General features: G+C 50.0%; 2 protein-coding genes and 1 non-coding gene across 13 annotated transcripts in view; all 3 read right to left on the reverse strand.

The window, feature by feature from the left end:
* The window catches only part of TTLL3 (tubulin tyrosine ligase like 3), a 34,601-nt gene extending 24,882 nt beyond the window's left edge, over nt 1-9,719 (reverse strand). For 2 of the 11 annotated variants that reach the window (XM_057554241.1, XM_057554239.1), the window contains exons 1-9: nt 9,161-9,714; nt 8,897-8,988; nt 7,102-7,270; nt 6,869-6,966; nt 5,682-5,810; nt 4,476-4,590; nt 3,547-3,645; nt 2,596-2,679; nt 2,115-2,310 (exon numbers count right to left, since the gene is read on the reverse strand). In XM_057554241.1, coding sequence (XP_057410224.1) covers nt 2,115-2,310; nt 2,596-2,679; nt 3,547-3,645; nt 4,476-4,590; nt 5,682-5,810; nt 6,869-6,966; nt 7,102-7,270; nt 8,897-8,988; nt 9,161-9,677 — 1,499 coding nt within the window. In that variant the 5' untranslated portion in view covers nt 9,678-9,714. Of the gene's footprint in view, nt 1-2,114; nt 2,311-2,595; nt 2,680-3,546; nt 3,646-4,475; nt 4,591-5,681; nt 5,811-6,868; nt 6,967-7,101; nt 7,271-8,896; nt 8,989-9,160 lie in introns of all 11 variants that reach the window. The other 9 variants (XM_057554234.1, XM_057554232.1, XM_057554240.1 and 6 more) reach the window with 8 other exon arrangements.
* Nucleotides 9,720-12,284: 2,565 nt separating this feature from the next.
* Nucleotides 12,285-22,317, reverse strand: ARPC4 (actin related protein 2/3 complex subunit 4). The gene is made up of 6 exons (XM_007192534.3): nt 22,168-22,317; nt 19,560-19,678; nt 18,173-18,284; nt 16,511-16,606; nt 15,357-15,527; nt 12,285-13,189 (listed from the first exon to the last, which is right to left on the reverse strand). The coding sequence occupies exons 1-6, from the start codon at nt 22,168-22,170 to the stop codon at nt 13,184-13,186; spliced, it is 507 nt and encodes a 168-aa protein (XP_007192596.2). The 5' UTR covers nt 22,171-22,317; the 3' UTR covers nt 12,285-13,183.
* TRNAR-UCU (transfer RNA arginine (anticodon UCU)) lies at nt 16,932-17,004 on the reverse strand. The gene has a single exon. It is a non-coding gene; the product is annotated as a tRNA-Arg (tRNA).
* Nucleotides 22,318-22,505: the final 188 nt, after the last annotated feature.

Raw genomic sequence — 22,505 nt, forward strand, 5'->3', positions numbered from 1 at the left:
TTGGGCAGTGCCAGGAACGGGGACAGTCAGATGGAGGGAGCTTGGCAAGGCCTCTTATTCACACGTAAGTCCTGGCTCTTCTATTTCCACAAGGTTTGCTGGAAACTTTTCTGTGGTCATGGCATAAAGAATCTGCTGAGCAAATCTGTGATTTGGCCCAGGAAAGTGTCACGTGGTGGTGGCAGGGGCACGTGCAACTTGAAAAAGTATATTCAACATGACAATATGATTTTATATTTAACAAAAAAAAAAAAGTGTTTCTGTGGAAAGTGAACCTTGATAAAAGCCTGGTTGGTGGGGGGAGCAGGGGGAAAAAAAAAAAAAGCCTGGCTGGTGTGTCATGGATTTGTTTTTTTAAAAAGTTGAGAAGCAGCAGTAAATACTGAATAGATTAATAAAAGCTAATGATCTGTACTGAACAATTCAAGGCAATGTTATATGATGTAATATTTTATGTAATCCTGACTTTTGAGAGGTTCCTCCAGCCCCCAACTTACCCCACATCGAGAAATGCAGAGAACTGACATTCTTTCCACCTACTGTTCTAACTCAGTCCTGATAATTCTTAATTTAAGAAGGGTGGGGCTTCCCTGGTGGCGCAGTGGTTGAGAGTCTGCCTGCCAATGCAGGGGACACGGGTTCGAGCCCTGGTCTGGGAAGATCCCACATGCCGCGGAGCAACTGGGCCCGTGAGCCACAATTACTGAGCCTGCGCGTCTGGAGCCTGTGCTCAGCAACAAGAGAGGCCGCGACAGTGAGAGGCCCACGCACCGCGATGAAGAGTGGCCCCCGCTTGCCACAACTAGAGGAAGCCCTCGCACAGAAACGAAGACCCAACATAGCAATCAATCAATCAATCAATCAATAAATCTTTAAAAAAAAAAAAAAAAAAAGAAGGGTGGCTTCATGTTTTCTGGCAGGTGAGGGGAAAGTATGGGGTCACCCAGTTTTTGTTTCCTGATGTTTAAAAAAAGATACAAATGAATTATTCATCAATGATGTGGGTTTGCTTGGTAAGTCATTCGTCCAAAGTTCATTTATTAGTTCTTCAGTCTCCCCATCAATCATTAAATCTGTCTGTTCCTTTCTATTCTAACATCATGCCAGCTGAGGCCCTTGGCACTCCCCCCAGCTTACTGCTGTGTGCCCCTGAGGGCAGGGACTTCGTTTCATTTCTGGAGCCTGGCACAACTCCTGGCACATAGGAGGGGCTTGGTAAATGCTGAGTGTGCGCCTGCCTTCAGGGCCCTCCTCCGTCCAGTCTCTCCCACACACTCTGTTGAACGGAGTCTCCCTACAACAGCTCCAGGTCCATCTCAATACTCCTTTGCTCTGCTCAAGAACCTTTCCCCGGAGTGTGTTCTGCAAACGCAACCGCTCAGGATGCTTGGGGCGGGGGGCTGGGGTCACGTTAAGTACAGGATATACTGCACACTCTATCTCTCTTGGAGGTTTATACCACCAGTAGGTTCTGAAAAGTCCTGCATCAAGGAAACCTATTTTAGCTAACTTTGTTTAACCCAATGTTTTCCAAATGTGATGGACCACAAAAGCCCTTTTTTCATAAACTCTATTTACAGCCTGTAGTACTAGCATCCTGTGTAATACACTTTGGGAAACATTGGCCTGCAGCATAAAATCTAAATGACTTAATAGAGTCTTACTTTGTGAGTGAATTCTATGAGTCAGTGCTGAGAACATCATACAAATTATCCTGTCTAATCCTACCTTTCAGGCAGACATTATTTTTAAACCAATTTTACATTTGAGAAAAGCAAAGCTCAGAAAGATTAGTGATGTTCCCAAGGTCACAGAGCTTGGAAGCGGCAAAGGCAGACTCAGGTCTATCTGACAGCACAGCCATGATCTTAGTCACGATGCTAGGTCAAGATCTGGGAAGAGTGGTTTGGATCGTATTATGAAGGCAGTGGGAGCTCTTGAGGGTTCTGAAGAAGGAGAACAGTAGGGTGAACGAAACGGGGAGGCTTGGAGAGAGATGGGGGCAGCACTCGACAGAGAGGGTCTGTCCCTGAGCATCAGCTCAGAACATGGAAGCTGCTCAAGAGCAAGGGGCACCTGCCATGCCCCGTGGCCAGGGCTGCAGAGGTACTCACTGGACCACCTGATAGTAGCGCTGGAGGAAGAGGGACCAGCCCTCAGGGCTCAGGTAGAGCGGAGCCTCCATGTCCTTGTCAATGTCCACGTGGGCCAGGTTGTTAAGGTGCTCCTCGCAGGCGCACAGAGCCTCCTCCACAAACTCTGGCGACACCGTCACTGGCTTTTTCTCCTGTTTCTTGGGCTGCTTGTCTCCTGTAGAGACAGGAGGGGGCTGTCACTATCCCATATGCCATGGCCCCCACTGCCCCAAGGCCTGTCACTTACCTGCGACTTCACCCTAAATACACCTGAGGCCCAGCACACACCTGCATCCCCTACTGCCCTGGGACCTATCACTCACCTGGGGCTTTTGTTCTAAATCCACCTGCGGCCCCAGTGCTCACACTTGGCCCCCAATGTCCCAGGACCTATCACTCATTTGAGGCTCCACCCTAAATGTCCCCGAAGCATCTCAGCACCTATAACCCCAGCACACACCTGCAGCCTCTCTGTGCTTGGGAGTTCTGACACACCTGAGGCCCTTGTGCCCCTGCTCCTGACACATGACAGTCTTCTTTGCACCTGGCACACCCAAGAGACAGCAATTGGGCAGTCGGCCTCTGGAGGAGCCAGGGATTTTCCTCCTCCCAGTAGAGCTGCCCCTCACTTCTTCGAATCCCTGGCTGATGAGACCCTGGGTTACAGGATGGAGGCTGTGAGGTAGAAGCTAAGTCCAGAGAGGGAAAAGGCAAGCAATGGGTTGAGCCAGCAGGCAGTGAGGGACTCTCTGTGTCCCTTCACAAGGCACAAGAAGTCCTCAGACCACGTGAAACTACAAGGTTTCACAGCTTCCTCTCCTCACAGACCTGAGCTCCCCACAGGGTAGGGATGGACCACATCCTCCTAGTCTGTCCTCTCTAGAGTGCTTGGCCACATGCCAGGCCCATGGGAGGGCTGAATGAGGCAGTGGGTCAATTGACAAATGTATAGGAAGACACTTGGGTAGGTGGTTGGGACAGAAAAATGATGAGTGGATGGGCCGGAGGACAGATAGGTGGTGGATGGCTGGGTGGAAAAGAGGTAAATGGATGGGGAGACAAGGACAGGTAGGTAGATAGGCAGGAAGGTGGAGTGGCTAGATGGATAGGGAGTGAGGAGCTGAGAGAAGTAAGTGAATGAACAGAACGACAGTGGGGGGGGAAGATGAATGGATGGATGAATGGGTAGGTACATGTGAGTTGGGTGGGTGAGTAGGTAGGCAGATGGATGGACAAATGGTGGACAGATGGGTGGGTAAATGTATGGATGGGTTGGTAGGAAGGGGTGGTGGTGGATGGGCAGATGGATGAGAAAAATACAAAGACAGATGCGCAGATGAACACGTGGATGGATGTGTGGCTGGCTGGGAGGATAAACAACTGGGCGGGTGGAGGTAACCACAGTACTTACCTGGAGCCTCTTCCTCTTCTGCTTGGATAGAGTATGACTTCCATTCTGACTTTACCACCAGCTTGAGAACGTTGCGGGCAGCTGTCAGCCAGAAGTCCTCTGCTCCCGGGGCAGGGGATACCCTGCTCAGCCTCTAGGCTCCAGGCCTGTTCTGGTTCCGGAACCTGGTCATGACCTGCCCCATTTTGGATCCGGAACCTGACTACTGTTTCTGACTCTAGAACCCGGATTAGAACCTGGCTTCTGTTTCAACTGTAGAAACAGACCCAGAACCTCACCTGACTTGGCTCATATTCTACCTTCAGAATCATGCCTGGATCTGCTGATTTCTCTCTTCTGTTCCTGATCCACTTTTTTTTTTTTGGTGATTTTTTTTAAATTTTATTTTTTAATTGATGTATAGTTGATTTACAATGTCCTGATCCACTTCTGATACTTATCTAGCCTGAGAACCAGACCTTGGCCCAAAATCTATATCAGATTTGGAGACTAATTTAAACCTAGCATCTAATCTGGATCCAAATTCTGACCTGAATTTAGAGCATGTGCTCGAGTTGGAGCCTATTCTGCCTGAGAATCCCAAAGTCTAGAGCCTTTTCTAGATTTGGAACCCAGTCTAACCAGTGGAACCTGACACAAGGTTGGAACTTATTCTGGATTCCAAACTCAACCAAACGACCAACTTTTAGAACCTGCTCTAGAAAATAAGATAAGCTACATCAGCTCTTCTGGAGGTCTGGGTTGACCAAGGTAGGAGGCTCATTAAGGGAGGCACATTAGGGAAAGATAAGGATTGGGGATGGAGAAGGAAATCTGCTGGGGTAGATGAGGGCATGAGGAGAGAGGCCCTTTGCTCTCCAAAACCAGCCAGGGCTTTAGCTCTCATCCTTCGGCTTGAGGGTCCAGGCATGGGGCTGGCATCTCCTTACCTATGAAGGCCTTTTTGTCATCCTCAGCCCCCAGGCGGTAGCAGCGCGGGAAGAAGGAGTCGGCATCGGCCTCGTCAAACCACGGCAAATTCCGGAGATTGAGACATAGACCCACCTATGGAGTTAGCCGCTGAGGGGGCAGGGTGGGACTGGCCCAGAGGGCCTCCAAGGGCCCCCACACTTGGCACACACCCAGACAGCTCAAGGGGACCCTGCTTGGACGTGCTCAGAGCCTCTGCCCCACTTGCTAGGCTTGATCCGCTCATGTCCACCTCCCCGTGTTGCCCATGTGGTTCCTCCGCCGAGTATGCCCCACATCCTTCCTATCCACTCTTTCACACCCTTAAATACCTGCCTTCTCTAGGAATCCTCCCGGTCCACACTAATAATATACCAGCAGGTCTCAGTTATAAAGCCTATCATTCTTACCATAACCCTAGAAGATAGGTCTTACTGGTATTCTCATTTAAAGATGAGGAACCTGGGCTTCCCTGGTGGCGCAGTGGTTAAGAATCCGCCTACCAATGCAGGGGACACAGGTTCAATCCCTGGTCCGGGAAGATCCCACATGCCGTGGAGCAACTAAGCCCGTGCGCCACGACTACTGAGCCTGCGTTCTAGAGCCCGCGAGCCACAACTACTGAAGCCCGCGTGCCACAACTACTGAAGCCCACGCACCTAGAGCCTGTGCTCCGCAATGAGAGAAGCCACCACAATGAGAAGCCCGCACACCGCAATGAAGAGTAGGCCCCGCTCGCCGCAATTAGAGAAAGCCCACGTGCAGCAACAAAGACCCAACACAGCCAAAAATAAATAAATTAAAAAAAAAAAGATGAGGGACCTGAGGCTCAGAGAGGTGAAGTCACTTGTTAATAAACCCAGCTAAGATATAATGGATCCATCAGCCAGATATGCTCTGCTTGGAGAGAAGGGTCCTCCTCCTCACGATCATCGGACATGGTGTTTGTTCTGTCTCCAGATCCCATTTGGATCCTGGAGTCTATTTTAGGCACCATGTCTACATGTGCCAGACATGCTGCAGGGGTTGGATTTGAACCCAGGCGTGTCCGAATCCCACTGAGTCATATACCTCCCCATCTCCTGAGAACTCTTACTGACGAGGAGAACAGGGAGTAGGGGTTGCCGGCCCAAGGGCGGGGGGGGGGGGGGTTAGAAGCTGCCATGCCCGCGCCCTGGAGAGCCCACCTTTGTGGTAAAGGAGCCCGCCCGGGCATAGTGGTTTATCATTTGATCCTTGGAGAGGAAGCGACAGTCCAGCACGTCCCGCCGAGTGGTCCAGATGAAGTAGGGGATCTCGTTCCGAACCATGCGCGACTGTGGGGAGGGGAGGGGACAGGGGAGGCTAATGCGGGCAGCACAAGGCCCGAGGAGGCTTCTCCCCGCCCTGCTGAGCAAGGTGGGTGAATGGAAGGAGAGGATGCTACCAAGGGGGCCTCTAGCCCACACGCCATCTTTGTGTACGTTCAGGAAAGACATCTCTTCCTCCGGGGCACACACTGGGTGAGCGGAGAGCAGGTGGGCTCGCAGCTCCTTTGGCCAGGTGCCCCTAGGCAGTGACTAAGCCCCACAACTGAACGCCACACCTTGTTCTGGCTCTTGGCCATTAGTGACTTGCTCAATGGCATGACTGTGACTCCAAGCTGATGGGCACACAGCATGTGACAAAAGCTCTCTCGTGGGCTCCACCTCTCTCCGTCCTTCCTGCAACTCTGGGAGGTAGGATTATTGATAACCTCTAACACCATGTGCCAGGCCCTGTTCTAAGCTTGCCATGTCAACTCATTTAATCCTCACCACGACCCTATGAGGTAGGTGCTACCATTATCCCCATTTCACAGATGAGGGAACTGAGGCACAGGGACTTGTCCATGGGCTCACAAGGTTGGGCCATATGGAAGTGGCAGTCCTCAACCTCGCCTGACAGACCAAAACGGCAGTTTGGTCTAGTTCAGCTCAGTAAGTGGTGGTGCAAAGATTGAAAGCCAGGTGTCCCCATCTCAGCACACACACCCTCCACAACATCATATCAGCCTCTTTCAAAATGTTTTAAGCCCTTCCTGCTAGCCTTCCCTTGCTGGGGAAGGGGGAAGATGAACTATGGGGTTTTTATTTGGAAGGGGGAATTACCAGGTGTGGAGGTTGTGCCGGCTTCTGATAACAACCTAGCAAACAGTTCTGAACCCAGGCCAGCCTTGTCTGTGTCCCTCACCACTCCGCTGGCCTGCCTAGGCTTTAGAGAACCAATCAGTTTTTACCACAGATAGGGAAACTGAGGCCCAGAGAAGGAAAGGACTTGTCTGGGGTCACCCAGCTGGACTCTAGTGCTCTCCCTCAAACGAAGCAGACCCCTGTCCAGCCCCCTGGGCCCTCACCATCAGAGCATGTGTCCCATGCAGGTCATCAAATTCCAGTAAATCATCGAAGTCGAACAGCTGTGGTGGCCGGAATGCCTCATCCTCATCTTCGTCCTCTGTGGATGCAGAGCCCAGGCCTGGTAAGGCCCCTGTCCCCACCCCACAGGCCCATATCACAGCCTCAACCCTGGGACAGCGGGAACCAAAGGGATGGGACTCAGGAAGTCTGGGGAAAGGGAGGGATTGCTCACCATCCTCAGTGGTGTCACTGTCACCCATGACTGAGCTATCCAGATCCTTGTGTGGTGGTGGCAGTGTGGTACCCAAGTGATGGACCATCTTCTTCTCCACCCAGCCCCTCCGGCGCAAAAGGCACCGGATCACAGGGTAGTGGCCTTGGATCATGAAAATCTTCTTCTGCTGCAAGGTGACAGAAGAATGCTTGTTCAGTAAGTATAGCCTAAGTGCCAGCCACAGGGGATATAATGGTGAACCAGACAGCTATGGTCTCTGCCTTCAGGAAATTTCTATATTCCAGTAGAAGAGACAGGCTATAAATAAATAGAAAAATAATCTGCATAGTAATCATCATAAGAGTAACTATATTTATTTGCTAATATTTATTGAGCACCTACTATGTGTTAAGCACTTATATACATTACTAACAATGATAAGTATTTTTAATAGATACTATTATCACCACTTAACTGGTTATGAAACAGAGACATAGAGAGACTGAGTAGCTTGGCCACACAGTGGTTAAGTGAAAGAGCAGGAATTTACATCCAGGCTGGCTAGCTCGAGAAACTGGATCTTAATGGGGACGCAGAGAAACACAGTCAGGGGAGTCTGAGAAGGAGCCAGGAATGTGCAGAGCCGGGAAAATTGCAGTTCAGGCAGAGGGAAAAGCATGTGCAAAGGTCTTGAGGCTGGAGAGGTTGGCAGGAACTGGAAGGAAGCCAGGGTGAATGGAGTGTGGAAAATGAGGGGGAGACCTCCTGAGAGGTAGGAATAGACTGTGGAAGGTCCTGCAGGCCTTGGAACGAACTTGAATTTTATATTAAGAGTAGCGTGAAGCAATAAAGCAAAGGGAGGGAGTGACATAGTTGGAGGCTGTAAGTGTGGCTTGCTGGCTTGCTGTCGTACGGAAAACAGATGGAGGAGACAAGGATGGAAGCAGGGAGACGAGTCAGAAGGCTGTTGTGCTTTCTGCAGGTTCTTACAGTGGAGATGGGAACAAGGCAATAGCGTTGAGATTCGTTTTGGAAATAGAGACTAGTTTTGCTGATGGGATTAGATGTGTGGGTGAGGGAACAGAAAGATCAGATTTCTGGCTTGAACAACTGGGAGATGGAGAAGACCAGAGAGTAGGGAGGAGAACAGGTTTGGGCAGGAAAATCAAGAGTATGGTTTGGGGCATGGGTCTGAGATGCTTTGATGCTCCCTGGGCGGAGATGTCAAGTGGGGGGTTGGATCTCTGGAGCGTGCAGTTAGCGGACTGGCCGGGCTGGAAAGGGCATGCAGCGGGCACAGCACACTGACTGGACTCACGGCCAAGGAGACAGGCGTGGAGAGGGACCCAGGGAACCAGGAGTGTCCCAAGAAGTCTTCAAAGGCAACTGAAAAGTAGCTGCCAGGGAGGGAGAAAGGAGAACTAGGAGCGTGCAGACAGCCAAAAGGGAAGGTATGTGTGGGGGGTCGGTGCCTAAGGTGCCAAACCAAGGTCAGGACAGAAAAGGGACTGACTGCTGGATCTGGCTCCTTGGAGGTCACCAGTGACGTTGACTAGAGTGGTTCCCGATGGGAGTGGGGAAGGGCAGGGAACCAGAGTGGTGGGAGCTGAGGAGTGAATCCCAGGTAAAGTAGACAATTCTGTCAAGAAGTCTGGCTGTCAACGGGGTATTGAAAAACGGGGAAGTATTTGAAGATGGGTGTGGGATCAAGGATTTTTTTCTTGTATGTTTTCTAAGGATGGGAGAAAATAGTGCAGGGAGGCAGGATGAGCCACTCTCCAGGCCCTTTCTAGACCCCCAAGCTCCCTCCGACCTTGATAGCTCTCTCCACGTGGATCTTGGCGTTTCTGAGCCGGCCCATGTGTTGAGACGCCTTGGAGAATCCTCGCCAAAGGACAAGAGAACCTGCAGGAAGATGCGCAGTGAGGCTGGGGTAGGCACCCCTCCTCTCTCTCCACTCTTCATCCGGATGCTCATCCTCTACAGCTCTTCTCCGTATCCCCACGTCCGCCCCCAGTCTTCTGGTCCTGGCCCCAACCGCCTCGGGCCAGGAGGGGCGGGCCGCAAGGGGCCTCACCGTCCTGCGGCGGGGCGTCCTCCTGGGCCGGGGTGGGCGAGGGCCCAGGGGGGCGGGGATCCGCGGCTCCCTGGGCGTGGCTGCCGTGGGCCGAGGACTCGAGGTCGCAGGCTAGGCGGCGCGCGGAGGCTGGGCTGCCGGCCCAGCGTTGGCCGCCTGCTGGAGCCTCCTCTGGAAACCGGAACTCGGAGTGGCCCGCGCAGGGCCATGGGGCTGGGGGACTGGTGCGGGGCTCGGGCGGCAGCAGCTTTCGCGGCCAGCTGCACACGGGACCCCCGTCCTGGCGGTACCAGGCGGTGGAGCCACGGGGTGTAGCCCCCAGTTCCCCCGCCCTCAGGAGCAGCGCCACGCCGGGACCGTGTCTGCGCCCCTCGCCGCGCGCGCGCGCGTTCCCAGGGCCCCAGAGCCCGCCTCCCCTCCGCGCGCAGCCGCGTCTCGCGGAAAGGCCCTTCGGTGCCCGAGCTGGGCCCTCCGTTCTGAAGCCCCGCCCTCTGTTTTTTGTCGCCTTAGAAACCATTCACCCGGCACAATCAGGCCTCGGATGGAGGGTTCGGCGGGACTACTTCCAGCAGGCCAAGCTCCGAGCCTCACCTGCCCCAGACCCTTAATGAACAGGGCGCTGGAGTTGGAAGCGCAGAGCACTGGTCCGCCAGTTTCTAACAGAGTCCTGATTCTTTATCCAGCGTTTCCTGGGGCTTCAGTTATTCCGCAGCATTCATAGGGGACCACATGCTAGGTGGTGAGCTAGGTGCTGGGGACCGGAAGAACAACCTAGAGATGGTCCCTGATTTCACGGAGCTTACAGCCAAGTGAAGGGGAAACAAACAAAAAGCGAGCAATAAAGGAATAAAACAGGTGTAGGTATGATAAGGGCAATGAAAAAGCAATGAACTGAAATTAGGAAGGGGGCACACTTTATATAAGGTAATCAAGGATGTCCTCTCTGAAGAGGTGACATTTAAGCTGAAGCCTACAGAATGCAAAGGTGTTGAGGAGTTCGCCAGGGGAAGAATAGCATTCCAGGGAGAGGAAAGTCTCAGCAACAGCCCTGAGAGAGTAAGAACCTTCCTGGGGAACTAAAAGGAAGCCAGTGTCCTGGTGAGACCTGATCAGATCTGCAGGACCTGGCAGATGGAGCTAGGGTAAGGTCCTTGGGGGTAGATTTGAAAGCCAGGGCAGTATTATGGGGAAAATAATGAAGTGCAGAACACCCCCCACCCAAAAAAAAACCCCTCGGAAATAAAGTCTCATTGTTTGAGTCGACTGCAGAAAAAAACAAGTTATGCAACAGCCCTCAAGACAAGACTATAAGCAACCTTTTTGGAAGCAGTAGGAAAGTGTTAACCTCAAATGTCACAGGTGAGATAAATAAGCCTCCAAGACGTTAAATAATTCGCCTTAAATCACACAGCAGAGGCAGCATTGGAACCCAGATCTGACTCGAGCCCCACTCTGAAACAGAAATGCTATTAAACACAAGTCCATGTCATCACTCAGAAGGGTTGCCTATCAGTCACGCAAGTACCAAATGGACAGTTTGTGAGGCAAACTCTAGCAATGCCCACTCAAGCAAAGTCCACAAACCCAGCTTTGTTAGTCACTGGTAGATCTGCTCATACAGTGACGGTGGGTCCTCCACAGAGCTGTCCAGCCAACCCTAACCACTGAAATCACCTTTCCCAACCCTGTGGCTGGTGACTGGGCTTCCCAAAAGGCACGCCGTCAGGAGAGGACCAGCTGATTGGCAACCATCCAGTCTGTACTCACCAGCCAGCAAATTTGGTTTTAGGGGCTCTGAACCCTGGAAGATGGATCTGTGACAAATGAGAGTTCTGGCTGGCTCACCCAGGCAATGCTGTCCTGTGAGGGCTGAGTGAGCAGCTACCATACTCTAGTGGACATCCACCTTCACCTTGAGCACCTTCATGAGAGCAACATTCACTGCAAAGCTAGGATACAGCCATATACCCCAGAGAAGGGCACACCTAATTCTGCAAGGCAGGAGGGGGAGAGTCACAGAGGTTATGTCATACAGGGGATGATAGCTGTCCAAGCTGCCCCCACCCCCAGCCCCTCCATCCTTAGGTCTTTAACAGTACCTTTTCCTGTTTCAAGAGACCCCTTTTGGCCACAAGGAAGAAACTCTTTTGAAAACTCAGCTCAAAGGCCAACCCTTCTGAAACTTTTCCTGACATCCTCTTCCATAAAAACACCCGCTGTGGGCCCCCCCCACCCGACTTCCACTAGTGAATCTGAAATGCTTCAACGCACCTATTTACACACCCAGCTGTTTTACTGGCCCCCAAGTCTCTCTGAGACAGGGATGATGTCATCCCCCATGTCCAGCACAATGGAAGTTACCAAACAGCTTGGATACTGGGCTGGTGGAAAGATCAGTAACTGTTAATTCAGTACCTGTACGGCAGGTACTGTGTCAGATTGACATTATCTCCACTTTAAGAAACTGAGGCACAGACTATTAATAACTTGCTCAAATTCATCAGTAAGAATCAGGACTCAAGACATTTTTTTTTTAACTTCAAGGTATCACTAAGGTTTAGTGCTGTCCAAGAGAACTTTCTGCAATGATGGAAATTTCTATTTACATACCCTGTGACACGGCAGGCATCAGCAACTTGTAGCTATTGAGCACTGGTGGGACTGAGACAGTAGATTTTAAACTTTTTTAACTGTAACAATTAGACACACGTGGCTAGTGATTACTGTCTTAGCACAGGTAAAGGAAGAAATCTTGGATTTGAACTCTACCCTCTTGCTCACTAGCTGGGAGATTTGGGGCAGGCTGCTGCATCTCATGGAACCTCAGTTTCCTTAGCCATGAAATGGGATCATTATTTCTCTGAGGTTACCTTCTAGCCCAAATGAGCTCATTACGTGAAAAGGACCAAAGCTCTATATACGCAGAGAGAGCAGTTTCAGAAATGGGTGGAGCCTGGACTGCAATGGAGGTCTCTTGGGTTAGGGCCCTCGGCAGGACTAACGCCAGGGGCCAATCATGAAACTGTCTCTGGTGGGGACCCCCAGGCCCAAGTGCCAGCCAGATGGTTTTAGGGAAGAAAAAGCCTCACCTCCCCTCTTTTCACGTATACACAGAGAGCACAGACCTCATGCACCCCCAGAGGGGCAAAAAGAGACTTTAATTAGGGGAGGGAGGATCCACCAGAATAAGAAAAGGTACAGCGAGCGTGGGAGCAGAGGAGCCAGAGCAGGCAGGAGGCCCCAGCCGGGAAGCTCTGGAGGACTCACCTCTCCACCTCTAGCACAGGCACTGCACTGACAGACAAGGCGAAACAGCAGCCCCTCTCAGCTGGGAGGGCACGAAGAGGCCCCTGTGGCCAGAGGTTGCCTAGCTTTCAGGCCCCAGCTCCTAGGCGTGGCTGGTGGCCACCAGTTCAGCCCTTGTCCCCAACCAGTGCTGGGTAGCCATCTTCAGACAGAGCTCAGGAAGCTGGCAGAGGGTCTCCACCGCTTCTACTGGGCCCAAGGAAATAAGAGAAGGAGGGAGGAACTGGAGTCTGAAATCTCCCTCCCTCCCCACCCGGGGTGGCTCCAGGGAGGAACAGTAGTCGCCTTCTGGCTCCAGGCCCGCCCAGACCCACAGCGACCAATAAGGTACAATCACTGGGACCAGTCACAGCCACTGGAGGTGGAGGTTGTTTGTTTAAAAAAAAAAAAAAAAAAAGACAAAAAGGTTACAGTCTCCTACAAGCACAGAGTTTTAAGTTTCAAGACGTTAAAAAAAATCTGTCCCAGCCCAGGGGACTGAACATCAGAAGCCAGCCTGACCAGGCACATGTGGCCTTGGGGCAGGTCCACTGCTGCTTTGCTGCCCAGCTAGCAAGCACACCCCACCTCCCACATCTAATGCCCACCCCGACACCCAGCTCCCCTCCGCTGCTGCTGCTGCCGCTGCCGCCGCTGCTCTGGGGAGTAACTCCAGGACGCCTTCGCAGAGACACGGGGGAGTCTGAGGGGGAAGGCCACAAGATCCAGCCAGATGCTTTAAAACTGTCAAGAGAACCAAGAGGCGGTGAATGATGGTTATTACTGTATCCTCAGAGGCCTGCTCTGGGGAGGTGGGCTGATTTGAGAGCTGCAGCTGTACTCAGATCTCTGCAGGGCAGGGTTGGGTCTCAGGACACCCTGTGGGCACGCTCTAATTTAGCCAGCATTCAGCAGTGACCTTTGGGGCACTGGCCCTAAAACCTAGCACTGGACAAGGCAGAAAAATTAAGGGTGATGCGGGTTTTTCCACAGCTCCCCTTGGCCGTGCCACAATGGCTGCCAAAAAGCCCTGTCACAGTGCCTTGCTTGCTGAACTGAGGTTGCCTTCTTTACAAATGGGGGTTCACATGCAAATGCTTGGGGATTCAGAGAGGGACCCAGGATCTGGTACTCTGTGTCAAGCTCTGGGTGGTCCTCCAAGTAGGACAGGCCCTTGAATGTTTTCTGCCCTCAAATATCTCCCATGGTGCCTAGAACAGCCCTGGATATTTTATAGACCAGAGATTGTGGACCAATGGCCCATGGGCTGAACTCAGCCCAAAGATGAGCACTGTTTGGCCCAGGGTTTAAAAGAATATGAATTAGTCGATATGAATATGAATTAGCCAACCTTGAAAATATAGTACACCGCACAAAGATCCAGATTTTGACATTCTTTTGATGAAGCCACGGAGGGCCAGAGCTGTGCGCTGGTGATCCTCTTCAGGTGAGGCACGTGCTCACCAGGTCCCCACATAGCCCACCTCACTCATGTACATTACTGGCCCGACCCTTACATGCACCTGATGCCATAATACTATCTTAGATCTTTGAGTCTGAAAACTCCAATTCCTGGTTCATTCACTTACTGGCTGAGGCACCTTGGACATATGACTTAACTTCCAGAGCCCAGATAATTCATCTATGAAATGGGGATGACACCTGATTCAAAGGTTGTTTTAGGTATTAAATGAGATACATGAATGTACTTTTTAGCTGTATTACCACAGAAATGTAATTACTGTAACAACTAAATGACTGTTGAATGAATGACCCAAATACTAAATTGGGACAAGAACTATTTTTCTTCAGTTGAATTTAGAGACCTCCCAGTGCCCTGGCCATATAACCTTGTGCTACAATACAGGGAAAGCTTACTATGCACCAGGTGATATGCTTTATACACATTTCCTCATTAATGCTCAACCACACTGAAAGGTACAGATTAATTAACAGTCTCACTTCACAGCCGAGGAAACTGAGGCTTAGTCGAGAGGTTCTGTAACATGCCCGAGGAAGCAGTGGAGCCAGACTCACACATAGGTGGCCTGACTCCACGGCCTGTGTGACCTGAACAAGCACGTTCCCCTGGGTGCACAGTACAGCTACTTTGTACACTGGCTGTCCTCAGTATAATTAAAGCCCAGGGGAAGCGGGTGTAATATCCATTTTCAGGAATCGGAGCTCCTCCTGGGCTGGACCTGTACGCACTGGTAGGAGTAAACACGAATTCTACCATCTAGGGATCATAGCTGACTCTGAGCAGAACATAGCAACAAACCAAGGACTGTTCGGAAAAAGAAAAAAAAAGAGAAGGCACGTCGTGATTGACTAAAAAAGAACAACTGTGTCATCATTTCATCAGTGTAAACAATTCGCCCTCCTCAAAGGGCTGTAGTCCTTTCCGTCACGAAGGCACAAATAACTAAAGAGGGATCTGTAGGACTTAAGCCATGAAAATGATGGAAAACAGGCTGAAGAAATCATGACTTTAAGCCTGAGAAACAGATGCCGAAGGAGACTTTTCCAGTCTGTTTGAGAAGTGGAATTATACTATGATTAACTGTCCTATACTCCTAGAAAATTCACATGTGGATTTAACTTACCTCACTCGGGGACTGAACTAGATACAGGGAAGGACTGTGTACATTTTGAGATGCAGAAATGAGCGACTAAGAGAGGCATCCCCCAGGCCCCTGGAGATGGAAAATGCCCTGCAGCTCTCCAACATGAAGCATGGGCCCTCCCACCCCAAGGAATCGGGCCGACCTACAGCCCACCAGAGTTCCTAGAGGCCTCAGGAAATATTCACGCACAGTTGGCACCACTTTCCCACCGGATGCTCAGTTCTCAGCACAACCCATAGGTCTTTCTACTTCTGGAAGGAAACCAGGAAGGCCCCTACACTTACATTCTTGAGGAACTCCTCGGCCACAATGCGCGCACGGGCATTGACCGAGAGCTTCATCTCACTGATCTCCTTGTCGATTTCTTCCATGAAGTGGATCACAAAGTCCACCAACTTGTGTTTATACATCTGTTCTGTGTGGAAGTTGGTGATCAGAAAACTGATGTCATACCCCTAGGGAAGGAAGACAGTGGGGAGGAGGGAGAGAAGAAACAGGAGAGAATCAGCATCCTGGGGGCACTGAGCTGGCCATGCCCTCTACGTCCACTTAGCCACATGCTTCCAGCTGCTTGTGACCCTATCCCAAGCTACATGCCCTTCAGGCAGCAGCCCACCTGCTCCGGTGGGGTGTGTATGTTGGATCCAAGGAACCAACAGTTGGATCAACTAAACCCAGTTGAGAATTTTGTGTCTATCAGACATCTCTGGCAGACTATCTGTGGCACAGACAGTTGCATTCAGAATGAGTCAAGGAAGAGTGAAGGGACTGGAAATCTTGTCAAAGAAGAATCTCATCAAACAAAAGTCCAGAGAGAAGCGAAGATGCTGTGGGAGAAGGATGGGACTGAGGTCTTTAACTATCAGATGGGCTGTGTGTAGAAGAGCAATTTTATTTATTCTGGGTGGCCCTGGAGGTTAGATCTAGGACCAGGAGAGATTTTAGCTCAGGATGAGGACAAGCTTGGCCAACATGTCTAATGCGTCTGACGATGGTGTTTGCTGCTCTGTGTGGTAGTTGCTTAGTCACTGGCAGAGAGTCAATCTGGCAGGGAGTCTGTAGAGAGGACTCAAGTACAAAGTCAGGCAACAATTGACCCAATGTCAACTGTGGCCTTGAGACTATGATTGAGTTGGTGGCAGAGTTTAGATTTCTGATTCATCATGCCCTTTCTGCCACTAAACTATAGGCTCTGGGAAGGTGCACAACGCATCTCATCTTTTTTGCCTTTTCCGTGGTTGAGGCAGACCCAGCCTCCTAAGCTGATTCCCCTTATTCCCACAACAGCCGAAATGAAGGCCAACTCTCAACTAAGGCTGTGGGCGCCCTACAGCTGGGGGAGCAGTAATCCCAGTTCTAGAAACAATCCCAGGCCAGTGACAGTTGACTCGGTAGTGGAATTCTGGGTATTACAAACATATGGATCACACAGTCTCACCTCCACTGGTTTCCTTCGGAGGATAAAGAAGTTCTCTGCTCTCATCATCATGAAGCGCATGAACTTGTGACATAAAATCTTCTCGATCTCATCAGCCTGGTGAGAGCAAAGGAGAAATGTGTTTCCCTAAAGCTGACACTCTAGGCCAATGGAAATCTGGAGCATGGTCTTCTGACTGCAATTTCCCCCAGGTTCGCTGGAGGTAGTGGGGTTGGGTATTGGAACACCACCACCTGAACTCTGAATCGTGGGGTAACTGGTTGCCAACTGAAAAGAGGGTCTACTACATTAGAGCCCTCCAACTTAATGGGACGTTATCATGATCTTGCCTTCACCCTTTCCAGAAAAGTAATTCTGGCAAGCCCAAATCTTTTTTTAATTTTAATTTTTTGGCCATGCCGCATGGCATGTAGGATCTTAGTTCCCCGACCAGGGATCGAACCTGTGCCCCCTGCAGTAGAAGTGCAGAGTCTTAACCACTGGACCGCCAGGGAAGTCCTGGCAAAACCAAACCTTTTATCTGTTCCTTCCAGAGTCCACATCTATATTCAAAACTACCCTTTCCTTTCTTATTTCACTAGTGCTACATTTTCCAGTCTGTGATACATACTGTGAAGAATATCAGAGATAACCCTAGGTGGTCTCCACTTTAGTAACAATGAACATCAAACAATCCCCAAAGTTTCTCTCTGATGAACTCTCAACATTTCTGAAGGAAGAATTTTGCTGCACAGGGCAGACACGCGCTTAACAGCCCCCAACACTTGTTAATCTCCCCTTTCAACAAAGAGAGCAGGCCCTTGGGTTAGAGCTTTCTATAGGCAAAAGTGTCTAGTCTGAACTTAATAACCTTGTTTTGTTTTCAATGTGCTTGTTTTTTAGAGTTGTCCTCAATTTGGCAAGTGGTATTATTTTTCCATTTGTGGCACAAAGTTTCTTTTTCAAACAAATTTAAGTAGGAGAAAATAAGTTGGGCTTCCCTGGTGGCGCAGTGGTTAAGAATCCGCCTGCAAATGCAGGGGACACGGGTTCGAGCCCTGGTCTGGGAAGATCCCACATGCCGCGGAGCAACTACACCCGTGCGCCACAACTACTGAGCCCACACACCACAACTACTGAAGCCTGTGTGCCTAAAGCCTGTGCTCTGCAAAAAAAGGAACCACCACAATGAGAAGCCCACGCACTGCAAGGAAGAGTAGCCCCTGCTTGCCACAACTAGAGAAAGCCTGCGCACGGCAACGAAGACCCAGCACAGCCAAAAATAAATAAATAAAATAAATTTATTCAAAAAAAAGAAAAACAAAAAGAAATTACACTTCATATTTTTACCCTAAATCTCACTTTCGGAGTCTATGGCTATCAAATTGATACTGTTACTGCTTACTTTTCTGAACTGGACTTATCCTTCATTCCTTAGGAAAAGTTTTGTGACCTGACACCAAACTGGCCTGTAGCCTTGGCTGCTACATTTCCTGCCTTCCAATCCAGAGCAAGGCCTAGAAGACGGGGCTGATCTCTCTTTATTCTACCGAGCTGACGAGTTTGGCAATCATTTCCTGGAAACAGAACCTGGGTTTCTTTGCACCCTGAATCTGGCATGCTGATCTGTCACATGGGGGCCCCTGGCCTCCCGGTGAGGCAGGGGATCTGTGGTGAGCTCACCTGTTTCACAGCAATGCTGACCCGGACAGAGTTGATGGAGCCTTCAATCAGAACCTTTTCCTTCTCATTCCTGCTGATGGTCACAGGCTGTAGCAGGAGCTCTTTGCTACTCCTGAAAACACAAAATCACAGAGGCCTCTGTACTATAAAAGAACAGAATGGTCAAGGAGACCCCACGGCAGGTCCTAGAATCACTATCTGGGACCACAGAGTCCAAGGAATAGGAGACTCACAAGCAGGGGTGCTCCAAGATGGGGGCCAGCAAGCATGTTCTCCAGCAGAAAGAGCACAGGCTCTGGAGTCAAGGCGAAAACGTTTTGAAATCCAGCCTCCTCTGTTACTTTCCTTGGGCAAGTTACCCTGTTGGAATCTCAACTTCCTCATTTGTAAAATGACTCTGATTCCTATTTCACTGCTGAGGACTGAGAGAGATCAAAAAGAGTCAAGGGTCTAACAGTGTGCCTGGCACATTATAGGAGCTTTACAAATGACAGCTCTTATTTTCGTAACTATAGGCAAACCCATACACTGTTTAGGGAATGAGGAGCGAGCCTGCCTTAGAGATAAGGACAAGCTAAAATCGAACAGTCTGGCCTCCTTTAATGATCAATCCAGAAGGATTCACTTGTTCAGCATTAAGATCCCTCTCAGCTCAGCTCCCATTCTGATGTCCCTAGATCCCTGTGGTGACAGTTGGTAGTTAACGATGGTGGTGGTATCTGGGAGCTATTATCCTTTAAAAATGCCTATTGGAAACCGTTTTACGTTAAGTAGCGTAACAGGGCACGTCCTAACATCTTGTCAGTTTTCTTAAATTCAAATCGTATCAACGTAGTGTGGTAACACTGCTTATCTCAGTTGTATATGTCCCAGATTACATTTTAAAGGGCAAGAAGAATCATTTATTTACAAAACATAAATTACACAAGAGAAAATAATCCCAAGTATGGAATATTTGCAGTGGACGATGGAAGAGTCTAGTTTTTTTTTTTGGCGGGTGGGGGGGGTGGGGGCGGGGGAATCCTTGATCTTTAAATTAGAAAAGAATAGAGATGGCATCTCAGGTAACTAAATTCTTAGTCTTCTCCTTAAACTGCCAGAGGGCTCACTAACTCCATGGGAGATACTTTCCAAATGGCCCTACGCTGAGAAGTCACACCTTGTGTCAAGCAATCTTGACTCCAGAGCAGCTTCTCCCCTGAGTTTTGTCCTGCCAACCCACTGACCCTGTTTTCTGAACTTCACATTGGGAACCATTGTTCATCTGGCAGCAAGACAAAAAACGTGAACTGCACTTGTACTGACGACGCCAGGATGGAAGTTGTTCATGGCACACAGTCACCTCTGGGTGCTGCACCCACCAACCCCACCCCTTTCCCTTCCCTACCTGACTTCCACTTCCGGCTTGTTGTGTCGCTCCACCACCTGGGAGGAGAAATTCTCCAGGCAGAGGGCAGCCTGCAGTGTGGCCCGCACGGCACTCAGGTAGGGACGGAGAGTGGCAGTCTGTAGGAAAAACGCCAACAGAGGATCAGAATCTGCCTCACCAAACCCACGGGTCCCCTAGTCGAGCTACACAGGAGCCAGGCAGTACTCAGGGTCCCTGACTCCCAGACACTACAGTAAACAGAATAGGCTAGGCCTTCAAGGTGCCTTTCGTTCTAGGTTTAGAACAGTGGTTCTCAACAGGGGACCATTTTGCCTGCCAGGGGACATTTGGCAATGTCAAGACATTTTTCATTTTCACAACTTGGGGTGGGGTAGGGGTTACTGGCATTGAGTAGACAGAAGTCAGGCATACTGCTAAATATCCTACAAGGCACAACAAAGAATTATTCAGCCCCAAATAGTGCTGAAGTTGAGAAACTCTAGTCTAGAAGCATACAGGTGAATGACTGTCTTCAATCTACCTTTTGAGCCAACAAATGTATAAATCTACAGTGTGCCAAGCACACTAGCGGCTGGGAATTCAAAGATGATTAAGACCTTCTCTACCCTTAAAACCGCTCAACTAGGTCAGGAAAACAAAGAAAGTAACTATGATATAATGGGTAAAATGTAAAATAGATTTACAAATTTTATTTGCAAAAGAAATTGGTTTTGATTTGAAGATGGAAATAAGATTAGGAGGACTTTACAATGATAAAAAGTAGAATGACATTCCCAATAGAGGCAACGGTGTCTAGCTACACTGGCCTATCTTCAGTTCCTTGTATTAGCCAAGTTCTTTCTCACCTCAGGCCTTCACACATGCCAAACCATCTATCTGCAGGCTTTTCTCCCCCTTCTTTGCCTAAGTCATCCTTTAGATCTTGGCTTATTCAGGGAAGGCCTCCTCCTTCCTCAGAGAGGCCTTTCCTGACTTCGCTCTTCATAGCAATTACTATAATTTACAATGACACACCCTTTATATACTTTTAATAAAGTAATTTTCTCCTTCACTAAACTGTAAGCTCCATGGTCAACAGACCATGTCTGTTTTATTCAAATTTACTTACCCTGCACCTAGCTCAGTCAGCACCTTACATATACACTGTCTTACTCAGTTTCTGTAGAATAAGTGAATGAATGAAAAAATAACTTAAGCAAGACCAGAATAACAAAAAAGAGCAGTAAGAGTTCCAGAAGTAGTAACGAGTACAGTGTTGCCGGGAAACATTTTAGATTCAATGGATGAGACTGCAGTGGTAGCCTAGAGATTCATGGGGAATCTCAAATGCCAGGCTACTGAGTTTAGCTCTTCTTTTAAGGTGGTAAGGAACTGCTGGGGCTTTCTGAGGAGGAAGTTACACGACTACAGTTGCATGGCAACTCTGTGGAGAATGGACTGGAGGAGAGAGAAGTGAGAGAGCAGGCAGAGAAGGTTATTTAAGGAGGGTAATGAGGGCTTGGCCTGGGGCAACGCAGGACAAGCAAGATTATCTCTGTCAAAATTCAGACAGCAAATCTGAAAAAGGTGCATTTTAGGTGGCCAGCCCTGTGATGCCTGCCCTTTCAAAAACAGAATAGACACATTCTCGTGTAATACCTCAACAAGTTTGATGTTTAAAAAAATCAAGAGGCATGGCCTAAATTAAAACAAAAAAAGAATATCCCAGCTTTCTAGCTGACATAAGAGGACACAGAGGTGGAATAAGTAACACAGGAGGACGAGCAAGCTTAGGGAGAGAAGATGAGTTTTGATCCAGAGGTCTAATTTCAAGGTGTCTTCAAGATATCCAGGTGAACCTTGAAAGAGAGCTAGGAAGGTAGATTTGGGAGTCACCATAAATCACATGGTCACGAAAACCCGTACATTAAATAGGTATCACCAGAGAGTGTAAAGAAGAGGAAGGTAGTGAGCCAAAGTCTCAATTTCCAGGAACACCCACAGTTATCAAGAGGACTTCCTGGAAGGGAGGGGTCAGCAGTATGAGAGCTTATATTCTACAGTAAGGTTGATACGGTTGAGTTCTGACCAGGAAGGGGTCTGCGTAGAGGCAGCATAAAAGAGATCCTTCAGTGAGGCACAAGCAAGGCTGGGGCAACATTAAGAGTGGGATAAGCAAGTGTGGAGGTTTCCCTGAGAGAACTGTGGAGTCAAGCGGGCAAGAGAGAACAGGGGAGTGTATTTAGTGAAGGTCTACTCGGAGTGGGGAGGTGGCCCTACTACGTGCCTCAGCGGCCCTACTACGTGCTGAGGCTTACTACGTGCCTTCGAGGCGCTACCACAAGCCTAGGAGAGCCCACTTCCGGCTTCCTCCATGCCTCACTAGCCCCCATCTGCTTCAAAGATCAGACTATGCAGCCGCAATGCCTGCTTCTTCCAAGGGCGTCCCCCGCTCGCCCCTTCCTCACCTCGGCCCCGCCCCGCCCTCTTTCTCCCAGCCTCAGGGTGCCCCACACCCGCAGCATCCCTCGGCCCAGGGCCTCTCCGCTGCAAAGCCGCATCTCCCCCAGACCCAGATCCTTGAGACAGAACAGCGGGGGTCCCCGGCCCGGGGCACGTCTCTCACCATCGCGGGCGCTGGCTGGGCCGGAAAGCGGAAGTGCGGAAGTGGCCAGTCCCGCGCCTCCTTCCCTTTCGCGAGAAGCGCAGCCGCAGTCTCCGCCCGGACGTCTGGACTGTACCATCAACGCTCCGAGCGGGGGAGGAGAAGGCTAAGAACATTTGGCCCCTCGGAAGTTTTCCCCCTAGGACTGTCTTGGTAGTTTTAAGCTCCTGAAGTGTAGAGTCACTACTCAAGCTTCTCCCGTTACCCATGGAGCTCTTGCTTGCGACTCTGGCCGTTTTGTCGTCTTTGCCGCCTTCTTCCCTCATAGTCATGCAATGGTGCAGCCCGGCCTCAGGTTG

The sequence above is a fragment of the Balaenoptera acutorostrata genome, chromosome 10 (assembly GCF_949987535.1).
Source record: "Balaenoptera acutorostrata chromosome 10, mBalAcu1.1, whole genome shotgun sequence".
Classification (NCBI taxonomy): domain Eukaryota; kingdom Metazoa; phylum Chordata; class Mammalia; order Artiodactyla; family Balaenopteridae; genus Balaenoptera; species Balaenoptera acutorostrata.